The sequence below is a fragment of the Haliotis rubra genome, unplaced genomic scaffold (assembly GCF_003918875.1).
Source record: "Haliotis rubra isolate DU_JTF1 unplaced genomic scaffold, ASM391887v1 Scf87, whole genome shotgun sequence".
NCBI lineage: Eukaryota > Metazoa > Mollusca > Gastropoda > Lepetellida > Haliotidae > Haliotis > Haliotis rubra.
The window spans coordinates 1,554,815-1,578,945 of record NW_025767601.1 but is presented as its reverse complement, the minus strand read 5'-3'; the positions used below and the strand labels follow the sequence as shown (position 1 = coordinate 1,578,945).

General features: G+C 37.0%; 1 protein-coding gene across 1 annotated transcript in view; it reads left to right on the top strand.

Moving 5' to 3' along the window:
- Positions 1 to 21,552, top strand: part of LOC124263157 (beta-1,4-N-acetylgalactosaminyltransferase bre-4-like) — a 41,755-nt gene extending 20,203 nt beyond the window's left edge. The window contains exons 6-9 of the mRNA XM_046697724.1: positions 15,593 to 15,688; positions 19,901 to 20,039; positions 20,890 to 20,980; positions 21,234 to 21,552. Of these exons, the coding sequence (XP_046553680.1) occupies positions 15,593 to 15,688; positions 19,901 to 20,039; positions 20,890 to 20,925 (271 nt within the window). The 3' untranslated portion in view covers positions 20,926 to 20,980; positions 21,234 to 21,552. The remainder of the gene's footprint in view (positions 1 to 15,592; positions 15,689 to 19,900; positions 20,040 to 20,889; positions 20,981 to 21,233) is intronic.
- Positions 21,553 to 24,131: the final 2,579 nt, after the last annotated feature.

Sequence of the window (24,131 nt, the reverse complement as noted above, 5' to 3'; positions counted from 1 at the left end):
ACCCAGGTTCGATTTCCCACGTGGCTACAATGTGTGAAGCCCATTTCTGGTGTCAACCAGCATGATATTACTGGAATATTATTAAAGTCAGTGTAAAACTAAACTCACTCACAGGAGAAAACTGATGTAGACAGTCTTGATTTTGGTTTAATCATATTTTATTCAGAAAGTCAAAAAGATCAGACAACAGTGAACCAATTATGAGATGTTCTTCCTTCATTTCTACATATGGTTATAAAGTAAGACACTTTTCGTGTTGTCACACACATGATCATGATTGTATGTGTACATGACCTTTAAACTGTACATTGCCTTATACTGGATATGAATCAGTTAGCTTTTTTTTTAGAATAAACATTTAAAATATATTCCAATAAAGTTTTTACAAAATATATTTGTTTCCAGTCTGAATAGGTTTCTAGTTAGTCTGTCTGAGTTTTGGTATTTGTGACAGATTCAATTTATATTTGTCTGTATATTGAAGATTCTAGACAGTCTTCACAGACATACTGTATTTAAGATGTAGTAGAACTGACCTTAGACTTCACATAGATCAGTAACAGATATGAATATATGTTTATCCTTGTTGCAGGAGTCCCATAGTTTACAGGCGCTGGGCTTGTAGAATAGAATCAAGTCCTATATCAGAGATATTTCAGAGCAATAACATGTGATGACTCTACATTCTGAACTTAAAATGTCAATGTCATATTTCTTTGCTTGTTTCATTACATGCCGGGGGGATATAGTCGACACCGTGTCCGTCTGTCCGTCAGTAATCATTTTGTTTCCGGAGCATAACTCAAAAACCGTTCAATATTTTTCAACAAAACTTGTAGATATATCAAACAGAAGCTAAAGTGATGCCTTTTGCTATTTACAGATTTTTGTTATTTTTCTTTTTCTTGGTTTCCATGGAAACAATTTGGACTTAGTCAAAAAAAATCAAGTTGGACTTTAAGTAACTGTCAGTTGATTTCTTCTTTCAAATTTATGGGGGCTGGGGGATTTGTCATCTTCTGATGACTCTTGTTTAACTCAACAAGAAGGATGGGGTCATATTTTCGGGAAACTTACGAGAAAATTCTTTTAGATTGTTTTTTGCCCCATATACACTTCATTAATTGCCATGAGTGAAACATGTTGAGTTTTACATCACATCGGCATTATTCCAGCCAATTAGTGATGAGATAGTATTTTGAAGGCATATTACTTAGTGACTGGTCTGGTGATTTGTTTTTTCCCTCCTGCCTTTAGGTTTGCTTAGGACAAAAACCTGTTAAAAAAAGAAATAAAATTGGTCTGGCCTAAGATACAAAAATATTAGTAAGAGCGATTTTATATATTTAATGCAGGAATTCCTGGCGGGCTTGTAATCAAAATATGTGTAGCAATGTTGTGTGTTGACATGCCTTTGATAATTTGTCATTCTTGCACCTTTTTGAACTTTGGATCATTATGTTGTCAACATACTAATGCACTCCTCCTGTTTTTTATTACCTGCCCGACTTGAAGCAGTACATGTCTGATAAAGCTCACCTGGAAGTATTCCCTCAAGTACACTAGTATATGTTGAGTGCCCCAAGTGTAAATATTCAAACACTGAGGGAATCTGGATCAGTGTTGTAGGCTAGACATTGTATTACTTGTTCGACATGGTAGATGTTTCTCAATTTCATGTGATGTAATATACATGATTGTGATTTGGGCTGGTTTTTCTTTATCCTTCCCTGATATAGATCATAGCTGTAAATGACCTCTGGTATATTCAGACTTACATTGGGTTAAGGGGCGGTGGGGTAGCCTAGTGGTTAAAGCTTTCAATTGTCAAGCCGAAGAACCCGGGACCAGGGTTCAATTCCCCACTTGGGTACAATGTGAAGTCCATTTCTAGTGTCACTCGCCGTGATATTGCTGAAATATTGCTAAGAGCGGCGTAAACTATACTAACTCACCTACTCACTCATGACATCGGTTTATGTATTTTTAATGTTTCAAACTTAGCAGTACTATTATACCTCCATCCTAAGAGAGCAGGGATATAAAGTTGTACCAAGGAATGACATCCATTGTTCCATCTTTATATTTTCTTAAACACATTTTGTTTCTTTATGTTTTTTTATCAATGTTAAGGTAAACATATCCCGCAAACCCTGTCATTGGTGCATGTTACGACGTAAATTGTAATAAAAACGCAAATTGTAATACTTGCAGCAAATTGTAATAAACTTGACGTAAATTGTAATAAAAACGTAAATTGTAATAAAAATTGACGTAAATTGTAATACGCAAATTGTAATAAAATTTGACGTAAATTGTAATACTTTTCGTTGCGGTAAAATGTAATAAATATTTACGTAAATTGTAATAACAGTTTTAATCACTCGTAAATACGCGGGTGTTTGTTTTTCGTTGCATTTCATACATCAAATAAGCTTGTTAGGGCGATAACTCAAGAAAGAAATGATGGATTTTGTTCAAATTTGGTACCAAGGTATATTGGTGAGATTCACCGACACAAGGGAAATGGAGTGACCTTGAGATAATTTTCAAGGTCACAGCAAAATCTGAGGGTTTTGCCAATATAAAGATTGTTAGCGATAACCCAAGAAAGAATTGACAAATCTTAACCAAATGACGAAAATAATATTCGTCCTGATATAGAATCGATATAAACTGTCCTCTGTATCATGTCTTTTCGCAAATATCTTTTGAAGTTTTGATATGTATAAATATAAAGTAGGGTGGGGTGGGGATGGGTTTCTAACGGTTATATCAAATCAAATCAAATCAAATTAGACATTTGTATAGCGCTACATATCCAGAGTCCTGCTCATGTGTGCTTAGTCGAATGCTCGTTTGAAGAGGATGGTTTTGAGACACGATCGGAAACTGTGGATATTTTCCGATTTTCTGACATTTTCAGGTAATCAATTCCAGAGTACAGCACCCGGTCTGCTAAATGATCTGTCTCCGTATGTTGTGGTTCGGACAAATGGAATAGCCTAGCTGACTAGCAATGAAATGCATCACAAATTAAACTTCAGGAAACAAAATATGCAAGAAACATTTTTGTATGTTTGAGATTGGTAGAGGTCGGCTAGAATCAAACTTAGATATTAAACTGCACAAACAGGCAATTTGAAACTACAATCGCTTTTTCAAATGACTCCCCCTTCGGTTTACTGAAAGAACTCGAGAAAGAAATGATGGATTTGTTCAAATTTGGTACCAAGGTTTATTGACGAGATTTACCGACACCACTTGAATTTTGTGACCTTGAGGTCATTTTAAAGGTCACAGCGAAGGTGTAACAGTTTTGCACACGCCAAGCTTGGTAGCCGCGAACTCAGGAAAGAATTAATAGATTTTGATCCAATTTTATATCAAGGTGTATTGATGGGAATCCCCCTACACCAATTGAAACAAAATATGCAAAAAACATGTTGTATGTTGGTAAAAGTCAAACTTAGATATTAAACTTCACAAAAAAGCAATTTTAAACTATAATCGCTTGTTCAAGTGACTCCCCCTTCATGTTTACTGAAAGGGCTTGTTTTGGAGACACTACCCACCCCCTTTCAGTTGACGTCATCATAAGGATATAACTCATCCTAAAGTTTTCACTTATTCATACATGGTGTCAAGGGTTCAAACTAAATACTGAATGGTCACACACTTGTCAGCTCTCAATATGTTGCATATCTGGACACAATGTTTTTGACAATTTAAAATGAGGGTGTCCTCAGTCCCCGTCTAAATGTAAATCAAGCAATCCAAATCTTTGAATGTTGATGATGAAGGGAAGTCATCCAATATTATGCTGAACATATTTTATATGATACTATCTGAGGGTATACCATTATCCAAGAGATAGCGCAATGGTGCAGTTGTAAGGCGTCTGCCTATCACGCTGAAGGGCCCGTTTCGAGGAGGCACCTAGGTTCGGGTCCCGAGATGGGGCACATTTGCGTAGTATCCTTGGACAAGATACTTAGATCTACACTAATTCAGTTCACCCAGCTGTAAAATGGGTACCCGTGAGTATGTGCTGGCAATGTGAGTGTTTAGTTCATTGCGCCTAACAGACAGCATGGCTGTACAGTCCCCAGGGAGTTGAAAAAGTATCGGAAACTACGATAGTGTCCTATGATCAGGGATAGTAATGTACGTAGCGCCGTGAGCAGGCAATGTGCCTGGATATGAGCGCCATATAAGCGGACTATTACTATACCTAGATACCAAATGGGAGATCGTTTTCCATTTTCTGCAAATTTGCAAGAAACATAATACCCCAATGTTGTGATGACTAATATCTCGTTAACCACATTACCCACAAGGAATTTTGGATATGACTTTGCTAATGATTCCTTCAAAATAAAATGGAAGCTGTTTTTCAAATATTGGACATCGAGAATATAGTTAGTTTGACTACTTTTCAACGCCCTCGTAACATACTTAAAAGAAATGAGAACGTCTAAGGAAAAAAGCATTTCGATCTCTCAATACTTCTGAGCTATTTAAATACAAAAAGCAAAGGAATAAAGTAAATAATCTGAAAAGAATAGCCACGGGAAACTTTTAATCTATTTTTGATAACTATTTATCACTTCAGTCTACTCAATCAGGTTGTTACTACTTCATCGGGACCCATTCCCCTTCAGGTTTTACAGATTTGGATAAAGCTCAAACATTAAATGAATATTTTGTATATATAATGTATAACAAATGTCATTGTAACCGAAAAGGAGGTATCTGATAAGACCTTACCAGCAAACAAATCTAGTGGACCTGATGGCATTAGCATGAGAGTGTTAAAACGAATTTGTACATCTATAGCTGAACCTCTTTGTTTGTTGTATAATATATCACTGAGTGACTGTATTTCCTACATTGTAGAAAACGGGTAATGTTACTCCTATTTTGAAAGAAGGAAATGCATCCCTCCCAACTAATTACAGACCTATTAGTTTAATATTACCTATCCTTTGGAAAATCCTTGAAAGAATAATGGTAATAAAGCATGTGCACGACCATTTCCATGAACATAACATTTGAAGTAAATTCCAGTCAGGTTTTACTGCTAGTCATTCTACTACATCTCAACATAGACATTTATCATAATATATGCTCAGTCCTAGATAATCACCACCTTTACTGTATGCTGTTTTGTGATATTTCAAAAGCTTTTTACAGGGCATGGCATAAAGGTTTATTGCACAAATTAGAAAATGATGGTGTTCGTGGAAACGTACTTAGTTGGTTAACTAACTATCTATCTGGTCCCGTTGTTCAATACTCGGTTATCTTAACCGCCGGTTAACTCCTAACGGCGGTTAAATCCTTAACCGGCCGTTAGGTAACCAAACTTTAAATATGCGTTGTTCAGAACATGGTTAGTCATGCCGTTAGCTAACGTTGCCGTCAAAGTTTAACAGTGTGGTTAACGTCACTGGTTAGCTTCCATATATCCCATAGTTCCGTTTTCTGTTTACTTCCGGTTTACCAAAAATGGAAACGCATACTGTCGCCTGCACCCCAAGGAAAAAGAGAAGTCGAAATTTCTCTGCTGACGAAAAGAATGTAATCCAGTCAATGGTTGAGGCCAACTCTATAGTTTATCATAGGCATGCGAATGTCGTAGCGTTACGAACGTTTTGTATTGGAACACAAGGTTCCAGCCGTTTGCATAATTTATATTTCAAAGACATATGATCCCAGCTCTGTGTGGGACTTACTTCAATTCCAGCAACAGAAAAGACATTTTAATGAAAAATAGGGCTGTAACAAATACACTATGTTGCGAATATGATACATCTCACGAATATTAGGTAACGAATACGAATAATTATTCATGAATACAATATTGTAGTTAAGTGAGGGATGTACAATATTGAATGCCCATGTTGACAGTGTTAATTTGTCTCGTCAATAACCAGTCATCTCATGACACTCATATTTTGTATGTACTAGTTATAATTGACAGCACAGCTCTAGATAAAATATGATGAATCGATGAAAATAATATTAATATTAGAAGCATGTTGTCAGTGGATAGAAAATGTATAAATATTACACACAGAGTTACGCTTAGACGGCTACAGTCTTAATGAATCTTTGAATTCCCACAAGACCTATCGCTCACTTTTCACTCCTTTAAATTGTCATGACTGTATGGCCAAGTCGTGAAGATGCTATCAATATCATTTATTAATTATTTGCCAAGTCTGTCAAAAATTGTAATGTATGAACGCACATTGCCAAATCTTGTAACATCAAACAATATACATGTTGTGTAATTAATACCATAGCTTTTATCTGAAATATGCATTCAATACCAATAGAAACTTCATATGTTACTAGCACCACGCAATTAATCAAACTGTAATCGTACTATAGGCCCCAGGGCCAACACTGCTGAATAAAATCGATCTATTATCCGACCTTACTTTTGACAAGAATCTCATGAATAATACTGTGCAAAATCGTCATTATCTGAATGCCTTCACAGACGCATATTCGGAAAGATGTCTTGAAAACATGAAGCTGCGCCTAATTTATAGATGAACATAATTTCCTCGATACTCATTAATCAGATGAACCTTCATTTAGTTCAATTCACAAGTGACTGCAGAAAATGCATAATTCTTGTTAATGACTTCACGGTCGGAAAACATATATTATATTTCATAAGTGTATTATAGAACGCTGCAACGATTCGGCACAGAAATACTATTGTGCCATAGTATTCCTTATATGAACCTATCAGTGTATAACATTAGCATTCAGATATTGTTATAAAATAAGTTAAAAATTCCAAATATTATCGTGTAATATGACAAGAGATAGTGTTGTGTTCGCTGTGACAAAAAGGATTCGATATTCAAATATAACATTTAATCAAAGTGACTACGAAGTAGGCCTGCATATCACTCACAACAGAAATAGATACATAATAATGTTATGTTTATTTTCCTACACATCAGTTATGAGCAATGTTTATGCTAACTAAGTTTTCATGAATTAATACAGCATTTTTAAAAGATGATTTGCTTCAATTAAAACATTCAAGAATGAAAAAGAAATTAGGCCTATTGCTGAAATGATTAGTAAAAATATAATTAAAATCCATCTATGGGAAGGGATGCCAGACGGACATATTAAAACAAAATCGGATAATTACTTGGAGTATAGACTTTCAAAAAATAGCATATTAATTAACAATGATATCAGTTTTAATAAAATCACTAATAATTCTGAAACGCTGCCGATAAGCCTGAATCGTGTTCAGATGTGTTCATAAATACACTCACACCTAACGCTTCCAAGTGCACTTTGCGCCTATTGATAGTGTTTACAAAATCACGCTTCAGCGAAGGCCGGTATTGAAACGCCAATTACATCACTTGTATTTCATATTCACGAATCACTGCATTTTAAGGCTGGGACGGGTACTCGGTACTCGAATCCGGTCGGGTACAGCTGGAATCGAGTCCTATTTCTAGGAATCGAGTATCCGAAAGGGAGAGAGCTCTGTAATGACAAGGGCAGACAATAGCTTGTCTTTTTCATTTTTGACGTAACACACATTTCAACTCTTTGAGTGAGTGAGTGAGTGAGTTTAGTTTTACGCCGCACTCAGCAATATTCCAGCTATATGGCGGCGGTCTGTAAATAATCGAGTCTGGACCAGACAATCCAGTGATCAACAACATGAGCATCGATGTGCGCAATTGGGAACCGATGACATATGTCAACCAAGTCAGCGAGCCTGACCACTTCGATCCCTTTAGTCGCCTCATACGACAAGCATGGGTTACTGACGATCAATTCTAACCCGGAAATTCACGGGTTGTACATCATTGGTATTGTCCAATTAATGGAGCATAGTTTTAATGACTGTAATTTATCTGTGCATGAGCAGTGAGTAGTTAAGTTACAGTAGCAGCAGGAACAAAACGTTCGTTGTTATAACGAGGAGTGTAAGTAATGGTGTTACTCTCTATATTGGTTAAACAGACGTAAATTAAATAGCTTGGGGTCAGTTTTAATGTCTTATTACCAACTGTTCAAGTTTTCTACAATAATCTCTGTCAAATCGTGATTGAATATTCAGAAAGTTGACCAATGTATTTCTTACATTTCCGGTACTCGATTCCGATTCGGGTACGCATTACATGCGGGTACTCGAGTCCATTGTTTCCTACTCGTCCCAGCCCTACTGAATTCCTCATACATTTTAGAATCTAATTACAACTGGTCTTTTGGCACCAATACCAAGTGTCTAGATAAAGTGAAACGAAAGATATTGGGGTGGAAACAACTGCTGTGCTCGAAAGACAACACCCGTTTGAAATGTAAACAAAGAAAATTTCAGACTTTACACTGTGTAGCATTTTCTCAAATTTTCAGACACCCATTTGCATGGAAAGAGCATAGTAGCAAGAAATAGGAAATTAAAAATAGATACAATACAGGAATGTGATGAAACTGTCAAGTTTCTGTGCTGCGTGACGCCATGAATGACGCAAAATCACGCAGAACGACAACGGTAATAATCGGCATTTCTGGCTTCTTCTCTATCTTAAAATGGGAGTGTATTTGGCAATTTCTCTGAGGTGAAGGTTGGTAGAATAAGAGTATACACAATCACCATATCCCGCCGAATACACTTTCAGTATCGTAATGTAATCGTTTGGATATTTTTTCATGAAACTAATTTAATTATCTACATGTAGCCTTGTTCAATATCATATCATACGTGGGTATAGGGTGTACGTGTTATATTCTTTGAAAGTGTTTGTTTGAATAATATTTACAGAAGAAATTCACACATTTAGTGTAGTAAAGCATATATAAACCTTTCCACAAGTGTTAAAAGATGAAACGTAGGCATCATGTACTTGTACAACATGTATTTTAGTTCCTATGATGTGCATAGATACAGTTTCGTATGTAACTCTTCGTCAGAATAATTTCCAATATCGAAGTCCAGTCCACGATATCCTTTCTTTGCTGAACTGGCATCATGAAAGCAGTGTTAGCCATGAACGCCATTTGTGAGTTAAGCACACTGTTAAAAAGTTAGCGGTGGTCCTTAGGTGTGTTAACTTAACGTCACGTTAACAGCCTGTTAAAAGTTAACAGAGTTTTGAACAACAAGATAACCCTCTGTTATTAGGTAACAGTCGGTTAAATGTACTTAACGGCTGGTTAAAAGATAACCGAGTTTTGAACAACCGGGCCCTGATAGACGACAGTGTGTCTCTGTTAATGGAACATTATGAAAAACTAAATGTTACTGCAGGGGTTCCTCAAGGATCTGCCCTTGGTTAATTTGTGTTCCTTGTATATATCAATGATTTACCTGGAAATTTACAAAATATCACAATAATGTTGGCCGATGACACATCAATCGGTGTTATGGAAAAATATGTAAAATCCATAGAAGCAGCTCTCAACTATGATTTAGCCCAATTGAATAAATGGGCAGAAAAGTGGTGTGGTGTGTTCTAACGGTATATCTAGCATACTTTAAGACATAGAGGGGGTGGTGGTGGTTCTAACGGTTATATCTCAAATACATGTAGAGGCGGGAGGCCTAACGGGTATGAACAACAATAAAAACTTTCATGCATTTATGACCCACATTTTCGAACCTTTTATCAGTCTCTAAAAGGGAGCTGGCAATAGATTTTAATGAGCTTCGTCCTTCAACCCTGGAAACCTTTTAATATGGTTGATTAATCCTTTGTCATTTATCAAAAAAAGTAGTGAGGTTGTGCTTTATTGTTATAGATTTCTAAAATATATGGACACTATTGGGACGTTGGTAACTGTCATCAGACATTATTTGACGACATTTCTCATGGTTTGAATATAGCCGACTTTATAGAAGATAAATATCAGTTTACAACACAACTGCTTAATCTTGGTATTTTCGAAATCAGAGAAGGGATATGCCGATATTTAGCTCGTTAACCTAGCATATTATGGTCACGAATATAATTTTCTATTTATTAACGAAGTCTTTAATTGCGGAAATTACGCGATAATCTACTTTCCAACAGAGGCAGGCTCCCCGTCATCGTTGTATTTAGAAGGCGGCTTCTTAGAAGCAACGTGACGTCATAATATTGTTCAGTGATATTTTACCCGGTGCATATCGCATTAAACAAATTATCCCCGATAAATTTGCCTTCGTATGTTATAAGCATTGTTATTATCATTCTTTGAGGTTAATGCCACCCGTTGAATTCTTTGTTGTATTTTGAGCGGTGAAACTAAATAAATGATTTCTTTGGTCTACCCATAACAATTAAGGTGTCAACTTCCACTGTATACCTGACAGAAAGAAGTTTTGACTTTACTTTGATAACGAGCACATCTGATCGATTCCTTGAAGCAAATGATGCAATTCAATATCATTTCTACATTTTATTTTAAATGCATCAATCAAATACAACAAATGAGGAGACAGATTGACTGCTATGTGGCAAGGAATAACCAGGCTTCACCGATTTATGATATCCTTAGCAAATGTAACTTAAAATTCCTCTCATAAAAATACAATAATATGTAGTAATATGATGAAGAAAATAATACTGGAAGCAGGTTAAACTATGACAACGCAATATATGAATGTATGATCGAAACATAAATCATAATAAATCACATATGATTAAAACATTAAATTAACTTCAAATATGTCATTATTGCGTCAACATTGAAAATAATTCAAAATGAAGAAAAAGAAACGACATTTTTCAAAGCGTAAACAAATAATATCCTGTTATTTTGGGATATGCTATGAAGAACTTCAAAATGTAATAGAAATAAAATTAAATTATTGAAAGCTATTGCTCGTAAAATATGTCCTTAAGGTCAACATCGAAAAATAACTCCATAATGAAAAACAATTAACTTTAATTTTCGAAACATACACAAATAATCTCTGGCTTTTTTAAGACGTGTCACGAATAATTTCACAGCTGGTAGAATTAACATGAAATTATAGAAACCATATGCTAACAAAAATTTGAAAATTAGTAATGACAAAGCGTTTGTCACAAACATATAGCTATTACCCCCGCCACATGTCGATATCTGAATGTAGCAATTATCCTCTGTCTGACCCTGAAAATTATGTAAAAGTTACCGAAACTGTCATCTGATGCCTTGATACAAAATGCGGCCTACCTTTAGAATACAGCACCACAAACTTTAAAAATACGTCATAATACCCTTTTACGTAATGTTATGTGATTTTGTTCGAAAGCACGCTCGAAACAATGCCCTATGACGCCTGCATGGCAACACGGTTGTCTGGCTCAGCGAAAGCGCGATAAGCTCCGCTCACTGGTGTTTCATCTCTACAAGCTATGTCATTGCATAAGCCCAACGATGTTGAGAGTTTCCAGTAGTTGTATACCGGCGGATGCGCAATATTTTGCAAGCACCAGTTTGAAATATTTTTCTTTTTTCAGTAATACGCTCATATTTATTTGTATTACGGGCTGCTGAGGTGTTATGTTTTGCGTATTTTGTATTTTGTAATTTTTTTAATTTACATATCTATTTTTGTCATTCAGTAATTTGCACCATTACATAGAAAAGTGTTTTATTAGTAGTTTATTTTTCGAAGCGGTAATAATGCATTACACTAGACACGTCAGTCGTGTTTGTGCCAGTTTAATCAATGCATTCTATTTATTAGGATTAATTCAAGGGATTGGGGTTAGGGCTAGGGCTAGGACTAGGACTAGGACTAGGACTAGGACTAGGACTAGGGTTAGGGTTTAGGGTTGGGTTGGGACCTAATGCAATATAGTAGGTACATGTCCGGTGGTTCTGTCAATGCATTCTATTTATTAGGATTATTTCAAGGGGTTAGGGTTAGGGCTGAGGGTTTAGGGTTAGGGTTAGGGTTGGGGACCTAATCCAATATAGCAGGTACATGTCCGGTGTAATACGTGAGTACCATTTGTTGTTTTTCCTTTTTGCATTTTAATACTTTTTTTTCACACAAAAACAGGAAACCTAAAACGTCGAAAGTACATTATGAAATGGTTTAATGTAGAAATTTTGGGCTAATGGAAATTTGTCTGGAATTTGCACTCAAGCCTCTTTCACACGCAACATAAATTTTGTAAACTCACCCGAGTGCCGTCACTACACATGCTCATGTCTCCCTCGTTCTTTAGTGTGCGATCCACATTATCCTTACAGTGTTCCCTACATCACTTTTCTGTCACAAAATCACCGATTTATATAAAAGCCGCCATTCATGCATGCACCATCGTGAAATCTACGCCTGACGCTTCGACGCCAACAACCCTTTTCAGTTTGAGGCATATCGGCTCATTCCACGCCACACGTTAATTTGTAGATTACGGAATGGGACGAGTGTGCCAAATGGCATCGGATCCATTCGGCAATTGTCCGGAGAATAAAATCACGAGACACCAAGTCTACCCGTAGCATTCGTGAATTGTCCTTGACCTATTCGACTCTTTCCGTTCATTTCCGTAACGCCACAGGAATGACTCGATAAATTTGCACATTATCATGCAACAGTGTGGACGTAGCTCAGTCGGTTAGCTGTCGAGCTAACAACCCGAAGGTCGCTGGTTCGCGTCCGACGGGTTCTCACAAACTGGTTGCTTGTCTTAAGGACACGTGACCTACGGCAGAGATCGTCCTCACGAGAAGTTGTGGTGCTGTATTCTAAAGGTGCTCCCAAAATGCAAACAAATTCCATCCATTAGGTTTGGAGATATCCAAGAATACTCGCTGTGACCTTGAAAATAATCCGAAGGTCACTGAATTCGACTGGCGTTAGACGATACTCCCAACGCATCTTGGTACTACCTTTAAGCAAAACATATTAATTCTGTCTTGTATTTTCGCACTAAAAGGTTAGACATGTGCAAAACACTTTTCACTGTGAACTTAAAATGAGCACAAGTTTCCCAATCAATTGGTGTTGGGGGAATCCCGCCAATACACCTTTGATATAAAATTGATCAAAATCTATTAATACTTTCCTGAGTTCATGCGGCTACCAAGCTTGGCATGTGCAAAACTGTTACACCTTCGCTGTGACCTTTAAAATGACCTCAAGGTCACAGAATTCAAGTGGTGTCGGTAAATCTCCAATCTCCAGTCAATAAACCTTGGTACCAAATTTGAACAAAATCCATCATTTCTTTCTCGAGTTCTTTCAGTAAACAGAATGGGGAGTCATTTGAACAAGCGATTGTAGTTTCAAATTGCTTTTTTGTGCAGTTTAATATCTAAGCTTGATTCTAGACGACTTCTACCAATCTCAAACATAGCATATTTTGTTTCCTGAAGTTTGTGATGCATTTTATTGCAGATTTTACGTTTTTTGGGAGTACCAAGCCAAGATACAAAGTCTCACAAAATGGGAATCGTGAGGCTGCAACATAGCAAAACCAATTTGCTTGAGTCTGACAGATAATATGTAGAAAAATAAAACATAAAAACAGCTGCATTTGTATCATATTCTAGGTGAGGCTGACTACTATTTGAAAAGACCCTCAGAAGTTATACCCGTTAGAACACCCCACCCACCTCTCCGACTCTACATGCATGCAAGTGTGATAATGTTAGATATACCCGTTAGAAACCCACCCCCACTTTATATGTATACATATCAAAACCTCAAAAGATATTTTGCGAAAAAGACATGATACAGAGGACAGTTTATATCGATTATATATCAGGATCTAATATCATTTTCAGGCCATTTAGCTAAGATTTGTCAATTCATTCTTGGGTTATCGCTGCTAACAATCTTTATATTGGCAAAACCCTCAGATTTTGCTGTGACCTTGAAAATTATCTCAAGGTCACTCCATTTCACTTGTGTCGGTGAATCTCACCAATATACCTTGGTACCAAACTTGAACAAAATCCATCATTTCTTTCTTGAGTTATCGCCCTAACAAGCTTATTTGATGTATGAAATGCAACGAAAAACAAACACCCGCGTATTTACGAGTGATTAAAACTGTTATTACAATTTACGTAAATATTTATTACATTTTACCGCAACGAAAAGTATTACAATTTATGTCAATTTTTATTACAATTTGCGTATTACAATTTACGTCAATTTTTATTACAATTTACGTTTTTATTACAATTTACGTCAAGTTTATAACAATTTGCTGCAAGTATTACAATTTGCGTTTTTATTACAATTTACGTCGTAACAGTGCACCAGTTCATATTTGAGTCATGATATTACTATGTTATATTATTGATCATTTTAAGATAAACTGACTCAAATGCTAAGATATCAGTGTGTCTTAGTTATCATAATGTTTCTTTAGGTTATGTTCGTGTCGAGGGTATCAGTGAGCCTTGCCCACTCTTTGTGTTGTTTATCAAATTCAATGTGGAAAACATGACAATAATCTAAGTAAAACACAGAAGTACTTATAAATGTCAAATACTTTTGAAATATTGTTTATCCATTTATACACAATATGATTAAGCTGTAATGTGAATACCAAACAACTGTGAAAAGAATATACCATAATTGGGAGTAGAGAAGCACTTACGAACAATGAATTCTGCTGAGGGTCCCTACATGGACACTTACCTGAAAGTCAATTTACGCATAATGGAGATGTGTGCATCCACTGCATAAATGTCAAAAATGGATGCAGGAAAATATAGCATGCATCCTGGGGAATGTGCAGTTATGTTCATTTTACAACATTCTTGACAAGAAATATAAAGTTCCCGAAATGAAAGTTATTATCAAATCTTACAGTATGATAGAATGCAACCTTTTCAGTACTTAACAGGACTCTCATTTGTCCATTAGGGTCCCCTGATATTAGTAATGGAGAGTCTCGCAGACACCTAGTTTTGTATGTCAAGGTAAAATACTTATCTGAAAGTTATCTACAGTTAAGAAAACTATCCATGGCATTTTTTTGGTCACATGGTGTGAAATGTCAGTTAAAGTACTGTCGGAAATTTTAAAAAACCTGTTTTTTCGCATTTATATCTACAGTTTATGTAGTTAATATGTGAAAATATGAAATATCTGTTAAACTAAGTTCGGCCTAACTACAGTCTCAGTGGTAGAGAAGCGTAGAAAAAGGACTTTACTGAGGGGAGATTAGTGGAGAAATGAGCCAAGCAGGGTTTTTTCTAAGTCCAAAGTGACTTATTTGAAACAGACCATGATGTATGCAAATTAATGTGCAATGATATTGTATTACAAAGGACACTTATTTTAGGGATACAGAGTAACAGCCTAAAAGCAGTTTTTTTCCATTTCCGACAGTACTTTAGTAATGCTCCTAAAAGATGGCTTGTATGTCTGGGGCTGTGGGGTAGCCTAGTGGATAAAGCATCCGCTCATAATACTGAAGACCCAGGTTCGATTCCCCACATGGGTACAATGTGTAAAGCCCATCTATGGTGTTTCCTGCCGTGATATTGCTCGAATATTTCTAAAAGTGACGTAAAACCTCACTCACTCACTCACTCACTCACTCACTCACTCAGTCGTATATCTTGTTTTATCATTGTGTTTTTTATGTTTCAGGATACACAGTGAAAATTTTAATATCATGAGATATTCCTCAGAAGTAGCCAGATACAAGATGTTGTCTCATGCTAAAGATGAGCCCAACCCACAACGGTATGTAAATATCAGAATATGATGTTGTCCAGTGTGGTGTCCCATAGAAATATGTAATAGTCTGTGGGGAGACATACATACCCACAGTGGTGACGGGGTAGCCTAGTGGTTAAAGCGTTCGCTCGTCACGCTAAAGGCCCGGGTTCGATTCCCCTTATGGGTACAATGTGTGAAGCCCATTTCTGGTGTCCCCCGCCGTGATATTGCTGGAATATTGCTAAAAGCGGCGTAAAACCATACTCACTCACTCACTCACATACATACCCAGAACCATGTGGGATCAGATAGTTAGGTGTAACCTATTTGGTTTATTGTACCCTTATGGTATAGAATATTGTGTTTTAATCACTGGTTTTTCAGCTCCTGAGTGTTTACAGGCTGTCATGATGTAGCTGGAATGTTGCTGATATTAAATGGAAAATATGTTCTTTCAACGTCTCAGATTCACCAAGGTTTTGTGACTTGTATGAGGAGAATGAAAAATATTCTCTCTGTATACAGGTGTTACACATTACTATTTTGATTCCAAAAGTAGGGAATATTCACTGCTAATCTCATGGATTTATTGACAAATGGAAATTGATTGAAGAAATGTAGAGACATTAGTTGAAGTATCATCAGAACATATAGTTCTCTATTGTTCAGAGATATGTTTGCAACATCTGTAATGCAGTAGACAATCACAGGTTAAACAGAGGCAGAGGTGACGATCAATACACAGGAATGAAGAGTTGTCTCCCTTTACACCAAGAATTCTCAGGGATCCTAAATAGTGAGATGATGATAAATGATAAAAGAAGAACTGCAGAAGAATTAAGCTTTTAAACCATAAAACCCACTCAGCTGTACTCAAATTTTTCAGTCTGAAAATGACGAAAGAACAGCAACTGCAAGGGGTGGAAATAACCCATTGCCCGACACCGAAGTCCAGTGTTTTTTTTCTGTCGGGCAAGCATATTTGTATATCACACTGTACCGTGTCCAGTTGACTTTCCAATGTTAATTATGTTGTTTATTTAAAAATCAACAAGAAAATCGGCCAGTATAGTGGAAATATTATCAGGGCAAGTGAGTTTACTTGTGCCACTGTACCGGAGTACACTAGGCCTAGTGGATAAAGCATCCGCACATAATACTGAAGACCCAGGTTCGATTCCCCACATGGGTACAATGTGTAAAGCCCATCTATGGTGTTTCCTGCCGTGATATTGCTCGAATATTTCTAAAAGTGACGTAAAACCTCACTCACTCACTCACTCACTCACTCACTCGTATATCTTGTTTTATCATTGTGTTTTTTATGTTTCAGGATACACAGTGAAAATTTTAATATCATGAGATATTCCTCAGAAGTAGCCAGATACAAGATGTTGTCTCATGCTAAAGATGAGCCCAACCCACAACGGTATGTAAATATCAGAATATGATGTTGTCCAGTGTGGTGTCCCATAGAAATATGTAATAGTCTGTGGGGAGACATACATACCCACAGGGGTGACGGGGTAGCCTAGTGGTTAAAGCGTTCGCTCGTCACGCTAAAGGCCCGGGTTCGATTCCCCTTATGGGTACAATGTGTGAAGCCCATTTCTGGTGTCCCCCGCCGTGATATTGCTGGAATATTGCTAAAAGCGGCGTAAAACCATACTCACTCACTCACTCACATACATACCCAGAACCATGTGGGATCAGATAGTTAGGTGTAACCTATTTGGTTTATTGTACCCTTATGGTATAGAATATTGTGTTTTAATCACTGGTTTTTCAGCTCCTGAGTGTTTACAGGCTGTCATGATGTAGCTGGAATGTTGCTGATATTAAATGGAAAATATGTTCTTTCAAAGTCTCAGATTCACCAAGGTTTTGTGACTTGTATGAGGAGAATGAAAAATATTCTCTCTGTATACAGGTGTTACTCATTACTATTTTGATTCCAAAAGTAGTGAATATTTAACTGCTAATCTCATGGATTTATTGACAAATGGAAATTGATTGAAGAAATGTAGAGACATTAGTTGAAGTATCATCAGAACATATAGTTCTCTATTGTTCAGAGATATGTTTGCAACATCTGTACGTGTAGACAATCACAGGTTAAACAGAGGCAGAGGTGACGATCAATACACAGGGAATGAAGAGTTGTCTCCCTTACACCAAGAATTCTCAGGGATCCTAAATAGTGAGATGATGATAAATGATAAAAGAAGAACTGCAGAAGAATTAAGCTTTTAAACCATAAAACCCACTCAGCTGTACTCAAATTTTTCAGTCTGAAAATGACGAAAGAACAGCAACTGCAAGGGTGGAAATAACCCATTGCCCGACGCCCGAGTCCAGTGTTTTTTTCTGTCGGGCAAGCATATTTGTATATCACACTGTACCGGTGTCCAGTTGACTTTCCAATGTTAATTATGTTGTTTATTTAAAAAATCAACAAGAAAATCGGCCAGTATAGTGGAAATATTATCAGGGCAAGTGAGTTTACTTGTGCCACTGTACCGGAGTACACTAGCAATTTTAAAGTTATTTCCAGCCCTGAACTGTTTTGATATCACTGTTAACCATAAGACTCTTCAGTTCACTGCATCATAATGCACAATGTCCCAACCCAAAACTGTTCCACTCCTCACTCTTTGATTCATCAATACAGTAGCGACATACCGTAAGCACAATCACGAGGGTTTTTAGGGTGGATATTGACACAGCTGGTGCACAATAGAAAACAAAACTTCCATATAGCTCTCGGTGTGTGCGTTTAGTTTTATACCGCACTCAGCAATATTCCAGGCATATGGCAGAAATATAGCTCTAAGACCCCAGCTGGGACAATATATTATACCTTTAGACGAGGGTTTGGTAATACAAGTCAATGCGAACGCGGTATAATGGTTCAGGTGTTAGTTCCATTTAGTCTATTGTTATAAGGGGCGGTGGGGTAGCCTAGTGGTTAAGGCGTTCGCTCGTCACGCCGAAGACCAGGGTTCGATTCCCCACATGGGTACAATGTGTTAAGCCCATTTCTGGTGTCCCCAGCCGTGATATTGCTGGAATATTGCTAAAAGCGGCGTAAAACCAAACTCACTCACTCACTCACTCTATTGTTATAGCTTTCTTCCAATGTCCTAATGAAACTTCTTGTATGTTAGTATTGCTCACATTAATGAAGTCAAATCTGCAGCAGTGTGCTACGATACAAAACATGAGCAAAATGATTTTTACCCAATTTGTTTATCATCACACACAATGGTTATAAATGAATCGGGTTGACATTTAACAGAATCTTCAAGACTTTGATAAATGCATTTGATGGATTATTTTGATAAGGTTGTTCTGTACATCATTTGGTAGAAATACATAGAGATTATTACACGAGCAAGTGTGTCACATGACTTATACGAAACGAGTGCGACATTTTGTATACAAAATTTGGCACAAGTTTCGTATATGTCGTGTGGCACACTTGCAAGTGTAATAATTTCTTTATTATCCATTTTATTCATGTGCATTTGTGCAGTAAAACACGCCAGCAAGTGTGACGGCCCTGTTAAATGACTTCACGTTCAATTGTTTAATGACGTCACAGACGACGAACACAGAAATGTGCACATATGATATTTATGACACTGGTTATGTTTCACCACATGGATAATAAATAATAACATCTGCCCTTTCACTATTTACAAATATGAACAGTTTTCCTACATGAGAACCATATTAAAAAGAAGAGAGTAAAAATATTTTTCAGACTTGGGAGACATTTATTATAGCCCCAACCAAACTTTGGTCAGGAATATATAGTTATATTAAGGAATTTGTCTGTCCATCTGAAATTTTACAAGAATTACACCAATTTGCATATTTGGATGTAGAAAATTTTGTTCAACCAATAACTTGAAATTAGAAGGTAGTTTCTTAAACTAATTTTTGCAAGAGTTACGTCAATTTACATGTTTTGAATGTAAATAAAACCATGGAAATTTTTGTTCAACCATTAACTTGAACACATTTAAATGGCTTGTATTAAAATTTTGGGATCACCTTTCATATCTCTAGGCAAGGTACATAGGCAAGGTACAGAGCAAAGTTTAATGTACATATTTTAATGTGTCAAGAATTATCACAATTTACATCTCTTAAAGACACACAAAAATTCCCACGGCAAATAAAAGTACCACACTTGTCTTGTGAGCCTAACATGTTTCCATTCTGCTTCAGCCACAAGTTATTAAAAGGCAGCGAGCGTCGCTACAAGACAGAGGGTCTCAACAGCCTGAAGTATACGGTACTGAGGATTGAATTCAGGAAACTGTATACCTGGATACTGGTGGATATCAATGAGAAAGAAGTCATGCAGGTATTTCATACCTCACAATATATGAATCATAAGTTCATGGCATTTGATGGGCTAAACAAGCAATATTTTGTGAGTTTTTATGTTTTTATAGTTTGGTATCTCTTTGGTCAGCATGAAGGTCAGTATGTATTTATTTTTAGCACAGTAGTAGGTATGGTTTTACGCCGCTTTTAGCAATATTTATAGCAATATCACAGAAATGGGCTGCACACATTGTACCCATGTGGGGAATCGAACCTGGGTCTTCAGCATGACAAGCGGACACTTTGACCAGTAGACTACCCCACTACCCCTCAAGCAATCAAATATGAAGACAACATTTATATTTAATGTACTCCATTGTATGGAATGGTCTTGAGTTCTTAGTACGGGGCGGTGGGGTAGCCTAATGGTTAAAGCGTTGGCTCGTCACGCCGAAGACCCGGGTACGAATCCCCACATGGGCACAATGTGTGAAGCCCATTTCTGATGTCCCCCGCCGTGATGTTGCTGGAATATTGCTAAAAGCGACGTAAAACCAAACTCAGTCAGTCAGTCTTAGTACAATGCCAGAACAGAGGAAGTATGCATCCATGTTTCTTTGTGGCTAAAATGAAAGAAACAAGACATGGTACCAATAATTTGATAGTGATATTTGATATGGTATCACAGTTGTGTTTTGGACCTTGAGTTTGCAGTATTCAGTCTGGTATCATTTGGATAACGTTTGTAACATTCAGTCAAATAGACTTTTTGGATGTATGATTCCTATTTGCCAGTCAGTTTGCATTTGTAAGATTATGAATATCCTGTAGATTTTTGTGCTGCTTAGGTTCCTTGTACTTATACTTAATTTCTTGTTGTGTTTCAGGACACAGGCCAAGACCAGAAGCACACAAAGAGCTAGCACCAGCTGCTAATGACCTGCATATAGACTGTGATAATATGTACAGATCTGTCCTGGGTGACCACAATGTGTTATTGCTGAAGTCATTGTGTTCAGGATTTACTGGTCTCCCTATCATGAGTATGCAAGTGATTGCATTGATAGGCCTGGATTGTACATGAGGGTTGCACATGAGGGTTGCACACGAGGGTTGCATACAATGGTAGCACATGAGGCAGATGGTGGGTTCTCATACAAGGTGTTTACCTTGGCCTAGAAGAGGTACCTGCAATAGTATATTTCAAGGGGCCTTACAGGAAATATGGAGGTTTTGTGAAATAAAGAAATGGTGTGGTGTACTGTACTGTACTGTACAGTTTGATTTAATCATTTCTTTATATTATTTACTCAAGCTTTAATTTATTTTCAACTTTGCAGTTTCATACACTTGTTCCATCAGGAATCTCAAGGTCTGTTATTCTGTGTTTTATAGATGATCAAATCTAGGGTTAGTCAACCAACCCTCAGAAGCAGCAGTCAATTCTTGATCCTCATTAAATCAATGACAATGAAAGAGTTGTTTTCACAAATTTGTTGCAGAGGTGCTAGTTCTAGTAAATAAGGGACCGTTTATGATTTATGGTGGGGGTGGGGGTTAATGTTTTTGGGGGTTGTTGCGTTTTTTTTGTGGGGGGGGGTCCACCCATTTTGTTCTGGGGAGGTAGGGGGTCATCAATTTTGTACATAAAAACTTATGCTTAAAAAATATGGGGGGTCATTGATTTTGTACATTACATGCAGGGGGGTCACTTACTTTGTACTTAACTTTTAGAGGTGTCAGTCACATTGTACATGCTTCTCCATAAAAATCATCATCATCACATCTCATCTCTCTCTCTCTCTCTCTCTCTCACACACACACACACACACACACACTCACACACCATAAATTATTAACAGTCCCTAAGATGGATAGGTTACAAGCTTGTGTCCACATTCTCCAAAGCTACCATCACAATACATGCGATATCCAACTTATGTGATAGTTTGGTGGAAGTGACTTAGATTTCTTTTGTTCTTCATACATTTTTAATGAAAAATGATTAAATTAACATCCTTAGTTGATAATTTTAGTGGTGAGATTTACCTAAAGTAAAACACACAACTAAAACACACAACTGTATTTAACTGTATTTTGAATGTACTATAATGTAGTGGTGTTCCGATTAAATGAAATAATCGAAGATTGGTCGCAGTTTTGTACTCCTGTTTTAGTGTTTGAAAGACTTCAAGATGGAATATATCTTAGAAAACTTATTTCACTTATTGAAAAGTTATGACAGAATATTTCTTGAAGACTCCAGGAAGGTTGTGTTCATGATATCCTAGACATCACTTTAAAGTAGCAAGTGCATCGTTTTACATTGGATGTGAAGTTTGCAAATGCAATTTACATGATTTCTAAATATAACAAAAAACAACAGAGAACCACTTTATACTTATCTGCAATAATAACCTGAATAGGAAAATCTGAAAAATTACACTAACCAATTTGTTTCGATGATTGCTCGTGTGTAATGAACCAGTCAGCAATTGTGAGATTTCAACCTATTCCCCACACTACTATAATGCCATATTTATCATCCTGAATATCTTTGAAGTCATTTTGGTACAGACATTGGGACAATTACTGTAGTTTTCATTAGCAGAGATGAATAGAGGAATGTTAGTGATACACAATTACGATCTCCACAAACGGTACATTGTTTGAAGTTTCCCTGCTAAGCTATGTCAGGATTGTGGGTATTTGTGAGTGTCATACAACAGATTGAAGCGTTCCTATAATCCCCTGTTTCCTGTGTTAGCTAAATGTCTTATGCCCATGGACAGTTCAGTGTATATGGTCTGCACGTGGAACAATAACACATGCTGTTAATCACACTTTCTCCATCAGTGGAGAAAGTGAAATATTAGGATTGTAACGTCTACAAGTATAGACACAATTTATGGATATTAACAACTAAGTAGTATACCTTTAGAAGGACGTTTTGTAGAGGTCCTTATGTAGTTTTTGGTGTGTCCTTATATCTATAAATTGTGTCTACCTTTTCATCAGCAACAATCTTTGAAATGCCTAACAACAAAATATATTTATTATGTCATTTACATATCATTTATCAATAAATATCTTGTATACAAACCTCACGTTTCACTCTTTGTTTCATAGCCCTCATGTGCAAGGTCATAGTCAGTTTTAGTGAGTGAGTCTAGTTTTACGCCCCTTTTAGCAATATTCCAGCAGTATCATGGCGGGGGCACCAGAAATGAGCTTCACACATTGTACACATGTGGGGAATCGAACACAGGTCTTCGACGTGAGGAGCGAACGCTATAGTGATATCTGTGATGAATTCATCTCTGCCAGTGTTGGTAAACCTGACATACACACATGTATGAATGACTGAACACTGAGCTTGACCCTTCTGCTACCAGAGTAGCCAGTCCCATCCCCTGAGCCTTGCTTTCACGGAATGAGGTCGGGTACACAGTCAAAGTGATTGCAGGATCCTTTCGCAGAGTTGTGTCCCATAGTCGAATATCCTAATATCATGGATTCGAACCCAATGGTCGTAAATGTCTACAATCTGTATCACAGTGGGAATTCTCTCCAACACACCCTGGAATATACTGTGCAAGGTGGATCAAACCAACTGCCGGTCAAAGAGACGTGTCATTTATTTTCTGAAAAAGACCCTTTTCACTGAATCAAACTTGCATTTTTAAATGACCCTTGGTAAAGTTTGGTTGAGACATATGATCAAGGATATACACCGGATACTATTGTGAATTATGTTTAAAATCTCATTCCTGCCTTCATGAACGTTTTGTTTGTATGTCAAAACACTGTGTGTAAAGTACATTCCATTCCTCCCTGGCTCTGGCAAACCAGTTGGTAACAGCATGATCACAATTCCATGCTGTCGAGGTGCCATAATGAACAGTCTACCATGTAACAAAGCAAGCCCATACTTGTTTTGTTGACTACAGCTTGGGGGTGGAGGGGGGTGGGAGACGTTTTGTCCTTCGTTCGCCACAGGGACGTAATGTATTCATATGGACTTTGGAGTGTTTATTGTGTTCATGTTTTCATTTTGAAATGCCTCCTATTGCCATCGTGGCCTTGCAGATATGTTCACACCAATGTCCGTGATAAATGCTGGTATTGT